This window comes from Apteryx rowi, unplaced genomic scaffold, assembly GCF_003343035.1.
Source record: "Apteryx rowi isolate R43461 unplaced genomic scaffold, aptRow1 scaffold_24, whole genome shotgun sequence".
In the NCBI taxonomy this organism is placed as follows: domain Eukaryota; kingdom Metazoa; phylum Chordata; class Aves; order Apterygiformes; family Apterygidae; genus Apteryx; species Apteryx rowi.
The window spans coordinates 3,172,847-3,194,199 of NW_020448752.1; the positions used below are offsets into that span (position 1 = coordinate 3,172,847).

General features: G+C 52.3%; 1 protein-coding gene across 1 annotated transcript; it reads right to left on the minus strand.

The window, feature by feature from the left end:
* Positions 1-4,371: 4,371 nt before the first annotated feature.
* Positions 4,372-9,242, minus strand: LOC112966330 (protein Wnt-11b-like). Its single transcript, XM_026066332.1, has 5 exons — positions 9,163-9,242; positions 8,011-8,246; positions 6,778-7,055; positions 5,752-6,044; positions 4,372-4,627 (listed from the first exon to the last, which is right to left on the minus strand). Exons 1-5 carry the CDS (start codon positions 9,240-9,242, stop codon positions 4,453-4,455), a joined length of 1,062 nt encoding a protein of 353 aa, XP_025922117.1. The 3' UTR covers positions 4,372-4,452.
* Positions 9,243-21,353: the final 12,111 nt, after the last annotated feature.

The window sequence follows — 21,353 nt, forward strand, 5'->3', positions numbered from 1 at the left end:
GTTTGTCATCCTCAGGGTGTCATGATACTGCTGAACACCCCAGAAATAAAGGAGAACAGAGATGCAAAGGTTCTTCCTTAAATACAAGCACTTACTCATGTTTGTGTCTTGAGGCGGAATAACGTAGGCACCAGCTGTCCCAAAGTTCAAAGTAACATCCCCCAAATATCTAAAGCAGTACAGATGTTGATCAACAGCTGAGCCCCCAGGCAGTGATGCCATCCCAAGCCTTTTCATTCTGGCTCAGCTTTTGTCATAGCCAAGGAACTCCACTGGTGCAGGTGAAAGCCCTGACCCACCCCACCTTCCTGTCAGAGCTGCAGTCTCAGGGCTGTAGGGAGGAAACATCCCAACATGTTCTTGAACAAAGTCATTCATCCCCAAAACTCTTACTTATTTACCAACAGCTAGTTGCCTTTGCTCAGGTTATCCTCCTGGAATAATTTATTGAGCATCCTTCAATGAATAAAGAAATAAATTAAAAAAATTGTTCTTTATCAAAGTCAAAGGAATCCATGCAAATTGCTCTCTTTTCTATAGACCTCATTGTCCACACAATCTAACCAGTAGGGAATGATCCTGTTCATCTCAGTGTTACTCCTTTCAAACACAAGTAAAAAAATCAGCTAGTGAGGAGAGGAGCCTCTTCAGAGCAAACCCCTTGCCTACTTCTCATCATACTTCATGTAGAGGAATAAGTTTCCTTCTTTTTTCTGAGCTCAAGCCAAATTCAGAGCCATCTCTTCCACATCAATTCACAGCACCAAGAAGTGAAAGACTTCTGCCATGGCCATGGCAAAATCAGCTCCAGGAATTTCATTTCCAGAGAGAAAGATAAACAAAAAGCCACAAGACATTAGAAAAAAAGATAATAAAAAAAGGCTTAGGAAAGAAAAGTAAAGAGGTAGATCCGCCAACATCAGTAACAAGCCAGATGAGGTTTCATGAAGCAGAGGGTAATGACAGCAGTCTACCACACTCTGGAGAGGACTGATTGTGAAACTGAGGCAAAAGAAATGTTGGAGGGAATATCTGAAGGGCTGCAAAGCCACAACCATTACACAGATCTTCTCAGTTACAGGGACAGTGCTACCTTCCTGGTCCAGGTTTAATCAGGTCCTGAAGTGGTATCTACCAGAGCTTGAAACATTTGTGGTGGAACAGAAGGTATAGAGGGTTGGAGAAAAAGTCTCTTGTACTGATTTCTCTGGCAGAAGGCATTGCACTTTCTAGCGCTGGAAGCCACTGAAGGGTGACATCCACATTCAAGTTGTTCCCATCTTTTACCTCAGAGGGTTCTTGTGCCAGCCTGGGCAGAGGGAAAAGGGCTCTGTGTTCCTCTGGCGACTTCCTACTGGCATTTCTGTCCAGGCAGGAGTAGAGATAGAAAATGCATTCGGTCAGATGGATCCCCTCAACTGCATGGTTTATTCCTTCTGCATCCATCATCTAGTATTAATTGCCTTGTTCTGGCTCTTTGTCCCTGGGAGACTCTCTCAGTCTAGCAGATCTCACAAGCCCGGTAATTCCAGATGTGGGCCCAGGATTACAACACCTCCCACTCAAAACATTGTCATTTGACTGTCATCTCCCCACCACAGTCCTTCCTGTCCGCCTGACCATTTGCATCCTTCAACTAATTACAGTGCTTTCCAATTTCCTCCAAGACGTAAATGGAGCCCAGCATCTTCACTGCCAAATGACCCCTCCAATCCTTTCCCAATTCTTCCCTGTTGGGCCTGCAGTCAGAATGCAAAAAGTGAGGGAAGGAGAGGACTCTGCATATTCAGCACTTGACCCTGCCTTTTCCCAGGCAGAAATTCAAACAGGACCTCTGTAGGAGAGGATCACAACACCTCCTCAGGGCATTCCTAGCTATTGTAGCCCTTCTCCTCTACCCCAGGCTATGTATGTTTGTAGTTACCAAATGCAAATCACATTTCCCACCCTCCTGGCCGAATCTCTCACTCCACAATATCCTTCTCCTGTTTTTTTCTCACCAGCTCATTTTGCAATGCTCTGCAGAGTTCACAGCCCCTCCCAGTTTCACCTCCCTCTGATCTTGCAATGAACAGTGAGGTGGCTATAGAGAAGGTATTTAAGCAATCCTCCTAATTAAGTACCTGCATCACCTCTCCGCTTAGCCTGGTTCTGGATATAGAAGCTTCACCCATTTTGCAGCCTAGCAGCTTGAAGACTCCCCTTTTCTGAGGAATGTTGGTGACTAACTCCTAATTGCATTTTAAAAGAAAATCTTGAGAGATAGCTTTTTTGGCCTTGCAGCTGTGACGGAAGCCTTGCAGCTGTGGCTTTGCTGTCACTCTGGGAAGGCTATATGCCAGCAGCCTGATCAAGTCAATGGCACATTAACAACTGATAATGATAGTTAACTCACTTAGTTAACTATGTGAGCATATGCTTCACCCCTGAGCATTTCAACTTCCAGCTCCCAGGCTTCTCTCAAATCACCTTTGACTCTCAGCTCTTATTCACTCTTAATATAGAAACCTGGAGCACATTAAATGGAGGGGACAATTTACAATAAAAGCTTATGAATTGATTCCATGACCCAGCAGAGGCTATTAAAATGATTGAATGAATATGGAAATGAGTAATCTTACAGCTGGACTCAGGGCTGAACACAGCCAATTCCATTCAATGCAAACCACAAATAAAACAAGATGCATGCAAAGCCGCCAGAGTCTCTAGGTCATGGTGTGAACTGCAGGAATTTGTCTTAGGATTTCAGTCACATTTACCTGTATTCCTCATGCTGTAGGTTTTCTGAGCACATTTGTATTTAGACTCATCCTTTCTCTCCAAAGCCTGCATGAACTGGAATCTCTTATTCTATGCAAACACTTGGCCAGCTTCAGTGCTAGAATAAATCAGGGCAGCAGAGGGAAGGAAAGGTATATCAGGCCCCCCATCCTGCAACTTCTGACTTCTTGCTGTTCACACACACAGTCCAGCCCACGTTCACAAGGATCAGAAAATAAGCCCATGCTTCCTCAGTTTTCAAGCTAACAAAACTAAACCCCAGAAGGCTGAATTCTTAGCTTGTTGGTCAGAGGCCCAAGGAAGTATTCCATAAGGTTTTCTGTACGTGCGTAATAGCTGAGGCTGACCGGCAATAACTGTAGGTTAAAGGCAAACCTGGACCAATGAGCAGCAGAAAGTAAAAAACATGTCTTAGAACAGAACCAGTTCTCTGCCATACAAGTTGTGGCACCATTGTGTGAGGGTGCAGAAACAGTGCTTCACTCTCCTTACAGCCTCATTTTCCCTGTGGCCAGCTGAATTCCAACAGAGGGGAGGAATGAGGCTGTCCTAGGAAACATGTAGGTCTGTCACCAGAAGAGATGCTGTAATATGTTTATTTAAAAAACACACACCAGAATCCCACTTACATTAAATAAGCGAGTACAGAGTCTAAAGGTTCAATCTTATTCCCCTAGGGCCCTGAAGTCATGTCCTCTCTCCAGGCCAGAGTGCCAGCACACCCAGTATTAAGGGGGGTGGTGGTGGTGGAGGAAATAGGCTGAATACCCTTGTGATCTAACAGAAGGGGTAGGAAGGACGAGTGAGCACACTTGCTGAATGGGCTTCCACCTCCAACACAAGTTCAGAGGGCAGAAACTACGGGGCTACCATGGTTGTTTTGTTAATACAAGGTCGATGTGTGTGGTTTTGCCACACCAACCTGCCTAGGCAGCCTCCAGGACCCCTCCTGTCCGTAGGCTTGTATATTGGCATCAGTCACAGATGAAGTCTCTCATTACTGAGGAGGAGCAATCTCCATGCAGATCTTGGAGAAGATTGATGAGTCTCCTGGAGCAATAATTGGTTCTCCCTGTGTCCAAACATGGTCTTCATTTCAGATGCTGTGAAAGACACTGGACAAATATCTGCCCCTGAGGAGGAACATTTAGTGGTGTGGGGTGAGCCCACAGCAGAAACCTGCCCCCCCCAGAGCAACAGCCCATGACCCCTCACCCTGAGCAGCAGCTTTCTTCCCCTGCAGCTTTCTCCCAATGGGCAGCTCTTTACCCCCTTTCCCATCCATCACTCCTAGCTTTCAGGCTACTGTCAAAAACCTCCTGCAAAGAGACAATGGCAGCCCAGGGTCCCCATTCACCCCTGGAGAAAAGGGTCTGTGCATGCAGAGTGACAAATGGTTTGTCCCCAGCAGGAGACAGAGGGCTGGACACTCCTGATCAGCTGCAGAAGAGCAGCCCTTTGTCTCTGGAGAAATGGAGGAAAGGTCGGCCTTGGGTTTTAGACTCCCCCTCATCACTTGGTTTGTGGTAATGCCAGAGTCCAGGCTTCCAGCCCAGCCCCCTTCTTGCCATAGCTCAAAGCATCCCTTGCAGTTGGTGTCCAGGCTCCAGATGCACGCTGGAGGGTACCAGCACAAGGAGTCCTCCCCCGCCTGCCGTGAAGCCTCCTGCGCTATTTACAGACGTATCTCTCCACCATCCGCCGGCACTTCTTGCACACCACATAGCAGCACCAGTGATACTTGCAGTGACACCTCTCCACCATCTCTTCAGTGTAGGCGTTGTAGCCACGGCCGCAGCACATCAGGTTGCAGCCGTCACTGCCCACGGAGGTCTTGTTGCACTGCCTGCCAATGGGAGGACGTACAAGCAAGAATTCAGAGACTGTACATGTCCGCCCATCATGGTGGCAGAAGAGGGTACAGGCCACAGCTGTCTGCCCTGGCTTCCTGGCAAAGATTTCTTGCCCATAGCAAGAGGCAGCAAGATACAGGGGGAAAGCAGGGGCTGCTTGTGGCACACACTAACTGGAGCTGATTTCTGCTCATGTTACCATGACAGTGCAAACACTGTGCCAGCGGCTGTGACTGAGGATGGACACACACTATATCACGCTGGTGCAGGAACTTCCAGTGGAGAAGGAAGGGAGGATGGCTAGGACCAGTTACTTCTGCTATTGCTAGATCTAACAGGGATTGCAAGTCACAGCCCTGAGGCAACCTTGGCTCAGCCTTCAGACTATGCTTCCCCACCCTTCTAGACCACCCCCCCACACACAAAAATACACCCCAGAAAGATGACCTCTGGGAAACACCACAGACTCCAAGGACTGCTGAACCTTCCTACCCTGTTTACAGGCATGCAGCACCCATAGGTTTGCAGGGAGGGGCAAGATTTTTCCTCCCTGACTCCACTCCCTGAAATGGCTGGATCCTGTCCTGGAGCAGAGTGGAGGTGATGGACTATCAGTGATGGCCTGCTAGACTCTCAATTGCCTTTATTCCTGCATAGTTCCATAAAAGCAACATCTGCCATCCTCCCCATGGGGGCTTAAAATATGCAAAGACTTCTCAGCAATCCCCATGGTGTCCACATCTAACTGGGAACCATCCATCCACATAAACTTCTTAGAGCGTGCTCTCAAACCCAGTGGTACAGACACTCATACATGGGTAGGTGTTAGTTTAAGCCACAGAAGGTGCCACATGAGTCAATGCAATGGAAAGGATGTTCTTCCTGCCCAAGTCTTTGGTGGGTCTGCTCGTACAGTCTGCCTCTGCAGATACAGGGGGCTACAGGCTTACTGCAGCAGATGTAAGCAGCACTCTGCATAAAGATATGGCAGTTATACCCCTTTCCAAACTGCTGAGAGACTGCAGAGACTGTCCAGAGTATTTCCGGTTACATATATGTAACAGAAGCCTCTCTATATTAGAGGCTGATTTATTATGTATTTGTAGCAGTTTCTTACCTATCCTGTGTCCCCAGAGACCCCAGCTGGAGATTCACAGTGCAGTAGTCTGGAGAGTTGATCAGATAAACCAAATCAGTCTCTTTCACTGGCCTCACATCCATTTCTTTTGGTATTAGCTGCTTCCTGGGCCCCAGGAGCCGGTGGGTCACCTTGATAGCTGTCAGGTACTTGGATTTGAGGTCAGAGGCAATTTCACCCAAGTTTGGTAGACCCTTCCAACAGGTCTTAACTGAACAGGAGCCTGAAACACCATGGCATTTGCACTTGGTTTCCAAGGAGTCACTCAGCACCTGCAGAAGACAGGAAAACAGATGAATTTACTTTTGCTTTCGCCTGGTACCCACCCTACTGATTTATTTACAAGAGCATCCACAGGAGGCTTCGAGAGATGAAAAAGCTCTGCTGCTTTCTGCCACCTGAGAAACTTTTTACTTGTTTGAAGGCAAAAGAAAACAATGCTATTGGGACAACAAGAGAATGCTTTCTTTGCAATGAATATAATGGGGCAATCAAGGACTCAGCCCTGCTTCATTCCCCTGGTGATAAGAATGTAACCTTTGGGAAAATACCAGCTGGAGTTTGCAGTGGGGCCAGACGCTTCCCTAACTTACATGTGCTGGCCAGAGATGGCCAAGTCCTCATCTGGAGAACACGACTGCATGAAAGCACAAAGAAATTTGCAGTTCTCAGCATAGCTGATAAGCACAACTGACAGCATTCCTTGAAGCAGAGCAGCCACGAAGCAGGATGGGCCTTTACTTTCCATTAGAAGGGCATAGAGAATTAGCGTAATGTAAAGTTGCCAATACCTCCCTAGTTGTGTAAGGGGTACAGGGATACGTGCATGTGTGTGTCTGCAAACAGATGTAGCTCCATTTTAACAATTTAGTTGTCTCCTCACTTTAAGGACAGCATCCCAACAGCCTGGCCAGAGTCTACAACCTTACATTAGGCTCCCGGCCATCCAAGTTGCATCACTATGTGCCCCTGTTGTAGCAATTTGTGGCCAGTGACCATACCCACCTGTCGGCCCACAGCATTGTTATGCAGATTCATGGCCTTGATAGCTTGTGTTCTCAGCTTGCTGGATTTCAAGGGACTGTCAGCAAAAGCAGCACCAAGCTGGAGGCCATAGCGCAGGTTGTCCCCACAGCCACCCCATCGGAAGTCAGGCCCCGGGACCTCAGATGGGACAGATCCACACGAACAGAGAGGGAGTTCTCCAGAGGCGCAGGCCTGAGCAATAGAGTGCGTGACAGCAGCAGCAGCAAGAGCATGGACAAAGGCAGATTCCCTGGTTCCTGCAAAGAAAAGGGGGAAAATGTCACACCCGCCTGAACACATCAAGTCACAAACCTTGCAGTGCAAAGGGTTTTCCTGGTGCCAAGCAAGTCACCCGCGATTGGTTCCATTTCTACCCACTACCAACAGGTGCATTTTGGAGAGGTCTCAGCACAAAAGCAACTGCACTTCCCCACATACAGTGGGGATAGGGAAAACATGACTCGTTAGGGCTGACACTCAGATAAGCCGGGCAGCAGCACACCATGGCTAGCCCTGCTCAGCCTCAGAAGTCCTTACAAGGCATAACACTGTGTGCAAGTCCTGCACTGCTTTCCACCGCACTTGTCCCACCCACATGGATCTCAAGTCCCTGCACATCTGAAGTCCTCCCAACACTTCACACATCTGCTGTGTAAGTCAGCACCAGGCATTTTCTCTTCCCTTTTTCTTCTCCATCTGACTCGATCCAGCTTAGCCACCTTCGTACCTCTGCGATACACCCCACTGTATCAGCCTCATGCTCTTTGCCAGACTTTTCTTCAATACTGCCTATCAATCATTGCTAAACACTGCTACATGCCACTAAAGAAAGACTCAGGAGGATATTTTCAACGCAAATGCTGCTTTCTTTCTTGCAACAAGATAAAGCTTAGGCTTAACACATTTTTCTCGTGCTCCGTATTTTTAACCTGTGCCCCCTATTGTATTATCCGCTCATTATATAGCCTCTGTTTCTGCTGGATTAGAGCTCTTCTCCCTTTTTCAGAGCCTCTAGCAATTGGTTTTGCCTGAAATCAAATTAACACCACTGTAATAGCAGCAAGTTTTCCCCAGCGAATCTGAGGCAGGACTGACACCCATCAAACGAACAGCAGTTTTGTTTGTTAAAGCACTGTCTAAAGCACCGTTTGCCCAAAAAGCTACGAGAAGCAGAAAAACCAGCATGAAAACACCGGGCGAAGGTTCCTTTACCTTTTAGCAGGTCAGGACCGAAGGCGGGGGCGCGCTGGATGGAGGAGCAGTTCCACCGCATGTCGGCGAAGGTTTTCTGGCAGACGCTCTTGGTGTCGGTGGCAGCCCGGACGATGCTGTGCATGACCTCCAGGTTCCTCCGGCACATCTGGAACTGGTCGGGCACCAAGCCCGCGAGCAGCCGGCAGTGCTGGGTTTCGTTCCAGGCCACCCGGCTGCCGCTCTCCGTCAGCCCGCTGCGGGGAGAGGCCAGGCGTGAGGGGAGGGGGGGGGTGTGCGCGGACACCCCCCTCCAAGGGACGGGGGACAGTGAGCGGGGGGGCCGGGGACAGAGCGCTGGGGGCCGGGCCCTGAGGGGATCCGGCTGCACCCCGATTTGGGCTGGCCCAGGCCCTGAGGGGTCGGCCGTGACAGGGGAGCCGTGAGGGGAGCCAGCATGAGGGGGAGGCAGCCATACGGCAGGGAAGGGGTCCCTGAGAGGAGCCCGGAGGGGGAGAGCCATGACAGGGGGCAGGAGGGGGGAGCCATGAGGGGAACCAGCATGAAGGGGAGCTGCTCTGAGGGGGAGGCAGCCACAGGGAAGGGAAGGGGTCCCTGAGGGGAGCCTGGAGGGGGAGAGCCCTGATGGGGGACATGAGGGGGGAGCTGCTCTGAGGGGGAGGCAGCCACAGGGAAGGGAAGGGGTCCCTGAGGGGAGCCCGGAGGGGGAGAGCCATGATATGGGGCAGCCCTGAGGGGACAGCTGTGAAGGGGGAGAGCCCTGAAGGAGGGTCATGAGGGGGGAGCCCAATGGGGGGTCCCTGAGGGGAACTGTGAGGGGGGGGAACAGCCCTCAGAGAGGGTCCTGAGGGGAGCTGTGAGGGGGGGAGAGTCCTGATGGGGGGAAGCAGCCCTGGGCATCCCTGAAGGGAGCTGTGAGGGGGAAGAGCCCTGATGGGGGTCGAGCCCTGGAGAGGGGCAGCCCTGATGGGGGGGCCATGAGGGGGGGGGAACCCACTGGGGGTCCCTGATGGGAGCTGTGAGGGGGAAGAGCCCTGTTGGGGGCAGCCCCGAAGGGGAGCCGTGAGGTGGGGGAGAGGGGAGCCCTGGTGGGACTCTGCCTGCCGCCGCCAGGCACCCGGGACCCACATCCCCCCCCGTCCCGCTACTCACAGCCACCGGATGGCCGCCGAGAGGCCCAGCTGGCAGAGCAGCGCCGCGGCCACGGCGGCGGGCACGGCGGGGCGGCCCATGGCTGGGGCTGGGGCCTGGGCTGGGGCCGTGCGGCGCCGCCGCCCCCTTTTATAGCCCTCGGGCGCCGGGCTCCTTCCCCCCCGGGGAGGGGAACAAAGGCGGTTTCGGTGCCGTTCGCAAAGCCCCCGCCGTGTCGGGGCGCRAAGCAGCGGGCATCCGCCCGGAGCCGTCCGGGTCGCGCTAGGCGGCGGTTGTGCCCCCGTGAAGTCCTCACCCGCCGCGTGCAGCTTCCAGCCCCACAGCGAGGCGCAGCGGAGCGGGTCGCAGAAAGCCCCGACGCCGGAGGCATGGCACGGCCCATACCTGGCGCCGCCTGGGTTTAGCGAGCATCACCTTCCGCATCCGCTCTGCAAGAGGGAGGTCGCTGGACCGCAAAGCAAAGGCCCATTGCTTTGCTCTGCAGATGAAAACTCATCCATGGGACTGGCTGGCGGGAGCCAGAAAGGGCTGACACAAGTAGGGGACACAAGGGGTTGGCAAGGGCTGCTCTTATTTTCTGGCTTTTTCTCACTTTCTGTGCGGGAAGCTTTAAACGTTCATTTTCCCTGACACAGGACGAGTGAAAGTCTCAGCCATCCGCCTCCTCTGCCTCCGGAGCCCCACGACGAGAGCGGGCTCTCCAACAAGAAGCCGGGCTCCAGATGCACATGCGTCGGCCAGGGTGCGGACAGGGCGTCTCCGCAGCCCGGAGACAACCCAGTCCCCTGGGGAAGGCCGGGACTGCTGGGGACAGACCGCACAGCGGGACTGACAGCAGCAGAGCGGCTGACCCCTGCGGAGAATGGGCGAAGCCAGCCAGACGTGAAGTTTTCTCCCGCATCTGGGATCCCCAGTGACTCCGCCAGTCAAATGCTGTTCTGGGACTGAAGCTAATTGAATGTGGGGAAATCCTGCCCCTAGACATTGCCTTCCCAGCTTCTGCCCTATCCCCCTTGTCTTACAGACAAACCATGTTGTTGACCTATTGTCTCAATCAGGACATTAGCAGCTGCTAATAGTTTCATAAATGTCTGAGGGCCAAACTGCAGAGAATTAGGGTGAGCAGAAAAGGACACCGGGAGGGCTGTCAGCATGCAACCAGCAAGCACATTTCAAAGTAATGCTGTTAAAATTTCTCCCTCCTGCAGCAAGGTGATGGGCTGCAAAGCAACTTCTCCTGCCTTTGCACTCCTCCGTATAGCCTTGCACATAAAAACCTGAGAAACAGCCCTAATTAATTAGTTAAACCATTAGAAATTAATGTGCTCAAAGCAGGATCTAACTCAGCATGGTGCTGTTTAAGCTTGCAAGCACTGCGAACCCCTGGACCATGATTGACATCGTTTTTTCTGTTGCCTCCAGCCCCCTCAAAGTGTGTATGGGGGCAAAAGGGACACCTAAAGGACTTTGACTTGACTCTGTCACTGGGCTTTCCAGACCAGGACCAGTGCCTTGATCTGTACTGCTAATTCCTTACCCAAGAGTCCTGAACACAGCAGGACCAGGTTCTTCAGCACTTTGTCTCTCCAGGCCAAGTAAATCAGCTTAAAAATCCATCATTTATCTCACAGACAGCCCCAGGAAAGGAAGTGGCACAGCTCAGCACAGCACACCAATGCCCAAAGGGGAGTTCGCCTGGTGCGGCACTCACGTCAATGAGCCAGCAGTGGGCTGCAGAAGTGCCTGCTTCATTAGAGGGACTAGCTTATTGCTGGAAAAGTGATACAGCAGGGAAAACAGTGCCTCCTTCAACATGAGCTGGCTTGATGTGACATTTTCATGGCTTGCACATGCTCACTTGAGTTGTTTTTTTCTGGAGGGGAGACAAGGCCTCAGTGAATCTTTCCCTTCAGAAAGTGGAAAAACAAAAGCGACACCTTGCTGCTGTGGAGAGCTTCAGGAATCAGGTAGCCTGATATCTTCCCACAGTGGGAGATGACACTTGATAGAAAAATCCAGCTGACCACTTTTCTGAGGCATGCCCTGGGGCTGTGATTTGGCCTAGCAACATCTCAGGAAAGACTTGCAGCAGAGCTTGCTGGCTGTGTGCACTATCTTTTGAAAAGGGTTGCTTCCTCACGTTTTCCTAAACCACTGTGCTATCCCCTGAAAGTGGTACCAGTTCTGACCACATAGTTGGAGGTTTTCTCCATGTTCATCTTGAAATGCCTGTGGTGGATCTGTTGGATGTCATAGCATAAACCATGTTTGAGAAGAAGGACTTCCACTGGGTCCTATTGGCTGTGCTTGAATTTGTGTTCTTGCAAAATCAAACATCAATCTATTTTGGAAATAGAGGCCTAAGACCTCTACTTGGGGCTTTCACTCCCTCCCTTGCTGTATAACTTTCCTTCTAACTGGAAGGGGCTTTCCCTTCACAGGACATAATTAGGTGTTTGGTTAGTATTCCCCCCCCACTTGACCTCCCTTTGACTTACTGCCATGTGAACTAAAACTATGAAACACAGCTTGAATTGTTGACCTTCCCAAGCTACTCCCTTGGGATGAAAAGGCCAAGGTGCATTGTGCCTAAGCAATGGCCCATGAGGAAGGGTCCTACTAGGAAAGGCTGAGGTCACTCCCAAATCCCAGGCAGAGGCACAAGGGGCTTAATTAAAAGACAGCAAGAAAAGAAAGAAAGAGACACTATATTATGGCTCTCTGGAATCAGCTGATTCTGATCCCATTAACCCTCCTGCTCCTGGCCTCTCCCTGATGACTGTGTATTGACTCCAAAGGGCTCTGAGGTTATAGCAAGCTCTTGTCAACTGAGGAATGATTTTTCAGCAGAGGGAGAAAAGACCACAGCTGGGAGTAGGAACGATAAAGGAAAAAAGTAAATCCACTGAGCTGCTCTACAAAGTGCGCAGCTTGGATGCCTCTGCAGAGATCATGTGGAGGCCAGCAAATACAATCCACTCCCATTTCTGCTTCAGAGTCATCCAAACAGGCAGCCTGTTCCAGCTCTGGATGTGACACTGCCTCTATTTCCACTGGTCCCTGCTGGAGAGAACAAGGAATAACCCAGGCTGATATTCCCTAAACAACAACCCTCATTTTTTAGTTTCTGCCTCCAGAACAAGGACTGATCTGATCAAAATAACAACAACCTGCCTATTTTTACCAGATAAGATGAAACAAGAAAGTAGCAATGAGCCTTCCCTCTCCTGTAGCATGTGCTGCTGCCAACCACTACAGACTAGGCATCAGGTATGCAAGTGTCCTCCCGCACCTCTGGGGCAGCGGGGCTGGTCCTCCCCCTCTGCTGCTCTCTCCAGCCCCAATTATTGCCCAGCAGAGAGAAGGGGTAGGAAAGATAGAGGGCAAGTCAGACACGCTGGCTGTGGCTATCAGCTAGCACTGCTTGTGATCCCCTGCTGCAGGGTAAGTAACCTACAACCTGCTTGGAGGTCAAGCACAGGCGTCTGGGCTGACTTCATCCACAGGTGCAATGTGATCTGCTGGCAGTGCACCCAGCTCCATGGGAAAGGTGTTCAGCAGGAACAGGCATGCCCAGGAAAGCCTGCAAGAAGCAGACAAGGGACCATCAGGACTTGCTGTACTCTTTCAGTCTGGGCAGCCCCTAGAGAAGCTTTCTCTTTCTCTCTGATTCCTTGTGGTCTGAGACACATTTCAGACACCTGACCATTTCCACAATGCAATTCACATTTACATGTGAAATGACTCTCACTTGGGAGAACTGCAGAGATGAACCTGATGTGTGACCCTGGTCCTCTTCTCCTGAGAGCTCTGAAACAAAAAACAATCTCTGTTAATTCCCTGGCATGATGGATATTGAGGGTTGAGGTAGAAAAGTCCTATGAAGCAGCACCTGTCATCGGGGGCCAGATGCTGGTACTGTGTGGGACAGGGTGACAGCACTGCCATGTCTGGTGCCCTATCACATTACCACTAGCTTCATATCCTTAGACCCTGGGGTAAAGCTGTGCCTGCTGGGGTTCTCTGCTATGAAGCTGTTCATGAAAAACCCAAGTTAGACCAGTCTCACCACCATGACATAGTTCAGCTTTCATCTTTCTTTACCCAGTTCTGTCCTGATAGTACTTAGTGTGCTCTGGAAGTCCCTGATATATTTTGCCATCTCACCTTCCCAGTATGGCTTTTGCAGATCCTTCTCTTACCTTGACCAGAGATCAGATATGGTGTCCACACTTCTCCCTCACGCTGGCCCATACGATCCTTTCACTCCAACCCGTAAGATTTTGATGTTATGAAATCATACTCTCTGTAAGTTCCCTTTTTCAGCCTAAGGAAATGCGGAAATGCCTTGGGCTCAGAGGGGGACATTAAGGGAAAATCTCAACAGCTCTTGGAGGGATTAGGAGTTTTCTGACCAGGAAGAGTAGATTTTGTCAGTGTTAGGAAGTGCTCGGGTGCTTTTCTGCGCATCATGTGCTCAGTCCATGTTTCACCAAGCATGTGCAAGCCAGGAATTGCCAAGCAAAGGCAAGCCAGTGTTGGCCTTCTCAGACATGGGCTGCCACATTTCCTCTCCCAGCAGACCCCTCTGCCAAACTCAGCCAGAGATGTGCAGGAAGTCCAGTGACTTCCAGTCTCTCCCGGTTACAGACATGCGGCCCCAGATTCCTCCGTATACAGGTACCCTGCATCCAGCCCACCAGGAAAAGCTTCTTTGCTTGTTGTTTCTTTAACTTCTCCCAGTGCCACAGCTCTGCTAAGGGAACTGGTGGTGGAGACTCTGGTCTAATGAAGAGGCTAACCCTGCTCCGAAGAGGTCCCCATGCCACTGGTGTTTCAGTTACGCTATGACTCCCACCAACGCCAGCACAGCAAGAGCTGACTCCATGAGAGGAACAGTGGGATGCTGAGGGACAGGGAGGTCTCAGCAGGAACACGGGCTGTCAGAGAAGCTAATCCTCCTTGCATGATTTCTAGTGTTATCTCATTAGCCRCCTGGAACAGCCCCACACAGCCCAAGAAAAAGTGACCATCAGCACAACTATACCCTGTTACAGAGGATTTCAGACAAGAYGGTCAGGGAGGCCAGCAGTCCCCTAATCTCTCCTGAGCGATACACAAAGGTGGGCAAAGTGCAATCCCACTTCTATGCAGGAGGGGAGGTGGAGGAAGGGCCGGTGCTCCCAGSTCCCGGGTGCCAGCGGGGCCCTGTCCCGGGGGTTTGTCATCTAGTTGGGTGACAGGGCACTTGCCTCCTGCCAGCAGCTCCTGCACRGAGAGCAGCAGGGCCACGCAGCAGCCTGCATTGGAGTTTCGGGACGTGCTGCCTTGCCCRCAACACTCCGAGGCTTTCACTGCCACAGGCGAAGAGTGCTGTGGCAGGCCTGAGGGCTTGGGGACAGCTCTGAGAAACACCTGAGAGGCAGAGGCCGAGGCGGGGAAGGCCTCTCGCTGGGGGACGACAAAGGCACCCGAGACCTCTTTGGCTTCCCTTGTTTCTCAAGCGACCTTGCTGCACTTTGCACTGAGATCAGCGGGATGTGCCTGCGCTGCGCGGCAGCAGGAGGCCTCCAGTGGTCTGCACACCGGCATGCAGGGAGAGGCCCGGGAAGAGCCCCATGCAGAGACTCTCCTCTCCAGCAGTAGTATGCACCGTGGCGTTCACGACACTAGCACCCACGCTGGCTGGCATGGCCTGCAGACTGAGCTTCTGGACAGCAGAACATCTGGATGCAGCTGGACATCATGGATGCTCACCCACCTCTTTGGGACATGGAGCATTGTCCTGCCACCGCCYGAGCTGTCCCTGCTCTGTAGACAGTCTACAGGCCCTAGAGTTGCCAAGCCAGCTCTTTACCCCTCAAAGCTTGCTAAAAATAAGCAATTCATACCTTGGCCCTTTCTTCCCCATATTGCGAGATGCCCTTCTGGGGCAGTATATAYTGGATCTTCTGCTTCCTTCCCCAGCAGGAATTCCTCTGCCGCATGCTGAAGCTGTGTCCTATAGGCAGAAGCRGTGAGCATCCCGGTGCTCAGCATCCCAGACATCCCTTCCTGATCCTAGATGGCAAAAGGTCGAGACAGGGAGGTTTTGCAGCAGCTGGGGCTGAAACCTTGGACTAGCTCACAGAAACACAGGGCTATTCAATACAAAGCCAGGTCTGAGTTGGGTTAGAGTTTCCAGAACAATATKGACCATTCCCTGCTTAGTGGGTCAACCCCTTCTCTGGGCTGCTCTGAGCAGTGTCAGACCCAGAAAGGAGAGCGGAGATTGCCACCTTCTGGCAAAGCCCATCCCTTTCCCAGTGGTTTTGGTCTGAGGGCCACAGTCTCCCCTTTTCACCCCTGGAGTATCTGCTTTCACCTTGCTCCTGCCTGCTTTGTTGGTGCTGGCAAGTCTTATGTTGCAACAAGGCGCTTTTTTCCCCTATTAGCTATGTTGGTTTCAGGCAGACTCCTCAAGGTGYGGATGGCACCTTATCCTGGGATCTGGAGGCTCTTGAATGAATGAGTTGCCATATCTGATACGATGCTGGGGTCAGWTGGGAAGGCATGAACACATGGGTGCCTGAGCATCCGTTTCAAGGAGCCTGCCTCCCAGCCCTGGTTACATCGGCTGAGTGTTACGGAGACMGGCCATGCAGGTCACCTTTTCTGGCTGACTTCCAGACCTCAGGTGGCATCAAAGCACTTGCTCATGTCTCCTGAGAAGCAGGAGAGACTTTGCTGAGTGCTTGCTGTGGTCATGTGTGGGTCTCAGAGTGGCATTGTGTCCACGGGCATGTGAGGGTCACAGCCCTCCTCGGTGCCCCAGGGGACACTCCTGCCATCAGTTCAAAGCATCAGCACTGTACTCCTCTGAGGTGGATAGATCCGACTGTCCTGGGAAAGAGGTGGCTTCCTTGACTTGGTCCACATTGGCCTTTGAAAGAGGAATTTGGYGAAATCCTGAAGCAACAATGAGCAGTGTAGCTGTGAGATACAAGGGGTTTCAGGAGAACCCATGAGCAATAGATGCCAAAAGCTGTCGGTGAGCAGGAATGAAGAGAGGGCAGATATGAGACTGATCTGGCAGGCAGAGGGCACATCAGACACAGGATAAGATGGATCTGTCTGTGGAGCCTGTCTCTGTGCAGATGAACACTACACCTTCTCGGCACTGACAGTACCRCACAGCCCTCAGCTTGTACCCCTGTGCTTCACCTCTGTCCCKTCAGGCCAGGAAGATGGTACCACAACAGGTTTCACCCACCACCACCTGCGGTTGCTGGTAACAGTGACCAGAGCTGGGGGCAGAGGTTATTAGTAGCACCCTGTCTCCTTACTCTGGGATGCGAGGTCAAGATGGGAGCTGGCCAAGCCCATGAGAAGCCAGTGCCAGTACAGGAAATAGCATCCAGAGATTTCTGATGTCCTGTCCTCAATCTCCTACTAAAATCTGCTGCCTCCTAYAAAAGGTGATTTCTACCAGTCCCCTCTTTGGAGAAGAATTTTGCAATGACTGAGTAGCAGAGAAAAAAAAAGTTTCCTTTTAAAGCCAAAGCCATTCTTCATTTGATATCAGTTCCTCTTCTTAGCTTAATCCTTGAAACAAACATAGGGTAAGTGCTAAAAATGCCCCTTCCACTTCCATGTCAGTGTCTCTCCTAGGGAAGGAGGAGGGTGAGGAAGGGGATTCCCAGCTCAGGAGAAAGGCTTCCCTTTCTGAACCTACCCAGGGGCTGGAGAGCCACAGCAGGGAGAAAGTGAAGTGGTGCGCTGCTTGCCTGATTTGTCTGCGTGTGCTGTATGGAGGGGAAGACCATACAAGAGCAGACGAGGAGCAGGGAACGGACACTTGGAAAATGTGACCACGTGAATCCTTGCCTTTCTGGCAAATGTGTCTCCTCGGGATACAGCTAGAAGAGGCTGCAGCAGGCTAGTCCAGGGAAAGCTCAGGGTGGCAACACAGCTTCAAGACCTGCTCCTGGGTCAGGGCTTGTCTGCACACACACAGAGCTTGCTGCTGGGATTAAGCTAAGCATTGAATTATGCCGAGAGCAGGCCACTTTGGGCCCCCTCCTGAGCAGAGGGGCAACAGAAGTATCGAGAGGCAGAGTCTCGAGTCAAGAGGACAAAAAGCGATGGCCAAAGCAGCAGTGACGAGAGCTTGCTGACGTTCTCCTGGACACAGCATCCGAGCCCAAAGGTCTGGCCTGCAGGCATGGGCAAAACTAACTGTTCACCTGGCTAAAGACCGGACAAGGGGTGATGCAAAAAGAGCAACAGAGTCCGGACCCTCAGGAAGAGCCGTTCCGTATTCAGCTGGGCCGTGCTGCTGGATAAGCCGGCGCCCTTCGGGGCAGCGACACGCAGCTTGGTGCTTGCTGCAGGAGAAGACCTGGCTGGCTGAGGGAGCTGCTCAGGGAGGAACTAAGAGGTGTCCTACATATGTCCCTTTCCGACCCCACAGCGAAAGCTGCTCCTTATGCAAAGAGAGGCCAAGGAGGGGGGATAGCAGAGGAACGTAAAAACAGTCCTGGATGTCCAACGGTTCGTGTGGCCCAGGATTGTGACTCTGACAGGGGCCAAAGCGAACACCCACGAACAGTTTGAGAACAAAGCAAGCACAGGGGGATACCTCCCCCGTGGACCGCCCAGCTCCCAGCTGTCAGAAGAGGCAGCTTCCTATTTTGTAACTTCCGTGGATTTCTCTTCCATGAATTTGTCCAGCCTCCCCTCATACCTCTGGAAACTCAGTGCCCTCCCCATCGCACACTCACGGAAGAACCACATCCTTTTGTCTGGGAGGATCTGACAGTGCTGAGCTGTGGTGACGCAAAGCCCGCTGGTGGCATGCTGTCATGTGATGCCGACGTCTCGGCCCTCCCTCCAGCACAGCTCGGCGACAAGGCAATTTCTGCGCCCCGAGCACCTCCAGTGACATGCCGGAGGGTACGAGTGGACACACTGTGTGTGTGTGTCTGGGAGTCTCTGCTCCCCACTGGAGCTGCAAAGGTTGGTGCTGCCTGGTAGAGGCCACCCGTGGTACCAGGTGGCTGTCCCGCTGCAGAGGGCTGCCTTTCCTTCAGTGAAATGGTCCTTCCTCTTTCCAATTTATTGGTGGAGTCAGTGATCTTACCACAGGAAAGATACTAAGAACAGGCTGTGGGAGGTGGTGACCTGCAAGAAATTACTCCTATCATCAGCTGACCTCCTACAGAGACAGTTAACGCAAGATGCTGACTTCCAGCGTCACGTGGTGATGTGGCTTCCCCATCTTACTGGGAAGATGCTCCCTTAGGTCTGCCTGGAGCAGCAGTGCTTTAAAGATGGAGACAGGGACCATGAGTCTGGAGCTGCTTGTGGGTTCAAGCTCTGAGGAAACCAGAATACTGGGGCTGCTGGCAGCAGCGGCACTGTCCCACTGCAGCCCCATCCCCAGGGCACTAGGAAAGCCGAGCTGGTGGGATCCAGCTGCAGAACACATGGATGCTTCTGTGCGTCCAGGCCTAGCAGCCTGGGACAACATGGGCAAGTTGCAGAGAGGCACCCCAGAATGCTAAAGGGATGTTGCAAGGGAGCTGCTCTCTCCATCTGTTCCCTGCAAGAGTCGCGCTTCCGACTGAAAGTCTGCGTGCTGGAGGTTCAACGGCAGGTCCCAGTCTGGCCGGAGCCCCACCGGAGAGGAAGAAAGTGTCACGAATAACATGTCCGACCTTGCTAACTTGGACAGAAATAGCTGTCAGGGGAGTTTTGTTGAGTCACGCAGAACAGGCGGTGGTAGCGAGTGATAGTGGAAAGCAGCGGCAGCACCGTCCGCACCGAGGGGCAGGGCCATGCCTCCGACCGGGAGGGAAACGTGGCCTCATCTCCCAGAGGTAGCCAGAGCCCAGCCGGGAGGGGGAAGAGACACGGCCACCAGCCCTCTGTCCCCAACCCACACAACAAACACCACGTTAGCTAGAAAGACGTAAAACCCGCCCTGCCGTGGGGAGCCAGGTTACAATAAGACGACAGTGGTTTGCAAGATCAGCTGCATTTGAGAATGCAGCAGTATCAGCAAAAAGCCAAGGAAAGGGTACGTGCAGCCGCTGCTTTGCTGCCGTGGCTGCCCGCGCACCGGTGTGGACGGAGAGCGCCTGCCTACGCGAGCTGGTCGTCGGGTGAAACACGGGCAGGAACTTCTGGTGAGAGGGAGAAAAACAGCATCTCACTGCTGCAGCTGCTTCTGCAGGGATCGTCGGGCAGCAGCCTACAACCCCTTATCTTAAAGCAGATTTGGGGGAGATTTAGGCTAAGCTATGTGCTAAACGAAAGCATGAGGAGCGCCCTCCCCACCCTGGCAGGGAGCCACAGCTACCAGCCAGCCACCACCGACTTCTTAATTCTTAGAGCGGGTCGAGCTCTGGCTTTTGTCTCCATGGAGAAGAAGGGGAAAAAAAAACAACAACAAAAAAAAGCGTGTTCCTAATTCAACTTTGCTGCAGAGAAGGTAATTTCCACATGAGTTAGCAGAACAACTAATTGGGAATTTTTGACAAAATCTATTTTTCTTTGAAAATACAGATTCAGTGAAATTTGAAAGCTTTCCACTGGAAAGAAATAGTTTTGCTGGATTTCTCAACCAGAAAAAAAATCTCCAGAAAATTTGTAAATGGTCAGAATATTTTAACTACAACTACTCTTTTTTCAGACCGCAATTTAAACACATGCTTTCTTAAAGCTTGACATTAAAATGCAACATGTTGCCATAATCATTTCATTTGTTTAAACTTCACTGTTTTACAGCTCTTTTAAACTCATTTTGGATTAAGAACAAACTGGAAATTCTGAGACTTCCGTGGGATAAGGCACAGCTGCCTGAAGCTGAAAACTCCTCGCTTTCTGTATTGCTTGGGAAAAGCGGGCATTACCCTCGGTGCTGCTGTGGACTTGCATCAGCTTAAAGCAGCTCCGAGGCCACCGCCTAGGATACTGCTTTTCTTGGAATCACAAAGGCACACGGATGCAGAGACAGATGATAACCCCCACCACCATTTCCCTGGCCCAACTTCCCTACCTTTGCCCTCGGGGGTTCTCTAGGGTTTCTCTCCGTTATTACAGCTTACCTGCACCTTCCCTGGGCTCTGGCAGCTTCCCCAGCCCCCAGCAAAGCCAGCGCCTCTCCTCCACCTCGCTTAGCCCGTTTTAGGTGTCTCCGGGAGCCCTCGCTGCGGGGTGGAGTTTCTCTTTCCGCTACCAGGCTCCTTTCTTCCAGCTTGAGTAGACGTCCATTGCTCCAACCCCCCCAAATTCGACCCATGGGGAAAACTTAGGGAACCCGGAGAGCTCCATCCCTGCAGCCAACCGTTAGGATCTGGCAACCAGCCGCTGCTCCCGCTCCGCGGGGACGTGGCACAGCCTGGGTCAACACTGCTCGGCAAACAGCACCGGGAAGCCCGCGGGAAAACAGGGAACTGCGTCATGCCGGCTACGGCGCCCAGCCGCACGCGGTGTCAGGCCAGCGCCGCGCAACGCCAGGACGCCCTGCGGCGAAACGCATGGGAAGTACAGCCTGGTAGGTGCTTTAAACGAGGAACAGAGGCCACGCAAAACGCACCAGAAATGCCCACCCAAGGCGCCGGCCCGGGGCCCGCAGGAGGCCTGAGAGCCGGACGGGCAGCAAAGCGCCGCAAACAGCATCCCGGCAGCAATGCGCACAGCATGGGGAAGGCATATGCTTTCCAGCGAGAATGCCCTTTGCTTTGCAGTAAAACCACGGCCAGTTAAGAAAAGAAAAAGTTAAGTAATCGGGATTTTAAGTTAGTTCCAAGCCCTTTTGCTCCCACATCCTCCAACACCACAGGTGTGTGGACACGTACGCAGCCTACGCTGGGCTGGCTGGGGACTTTCAAGGCGGAACCAAAGCGACAACAGATGTCAGAGGCTTTGTTGCAGCTGTATTTTTGCCTTCCCCAGAGCTCGCCCACCTCTGCTGGAGATCCAGCTGCCCCTGCCGCCACGGATTTAGGCATTCGGGCGCTGAGGGCAGTGAAGGTGGGGAAGTCCTGCCTCCCGCACACACTCGCAAAGAGCTTGTAACCAAGCACCAGTCAGGGACAGCACAGACTTTTTTTTCCCCTCTCATCCTTGCTATCTACCTCAATGGTAAGGACAGGACGGGCTGCCTTCCCGTACCCTTAGGAGTGCCTGCGGTCATTTTAAGACCT

What these genes read in the sequence shown, in the direction of transcription:
- LOC112966330 (XM_026066332.1), bottom strand. Translation starts at nt 9,242, where the DNA reads ATGGGCCGCCCCGCCGTGCCCGCCGCCGTGGCCGCGGCGCTGCTCTGC. An exon ending in TCGGCGGCCATCCGGTGGCT is followed by an intron (nt 8,247 to 9,162) that starts GTGAGTAGCGGG and finishes CTCTCCCCGCAG; the next exon opens with CGGGCTGACGGAGAGCGGCA. An exon ending in TCTCTGGGGACACAGGATAG is followed by an intron (nt 4,628 to 5,751) that starts GTAAGAAACTGC and finishes TCCCATTGGCAG; the next exon opens with GCAGTGCAACAAGACCTCCG.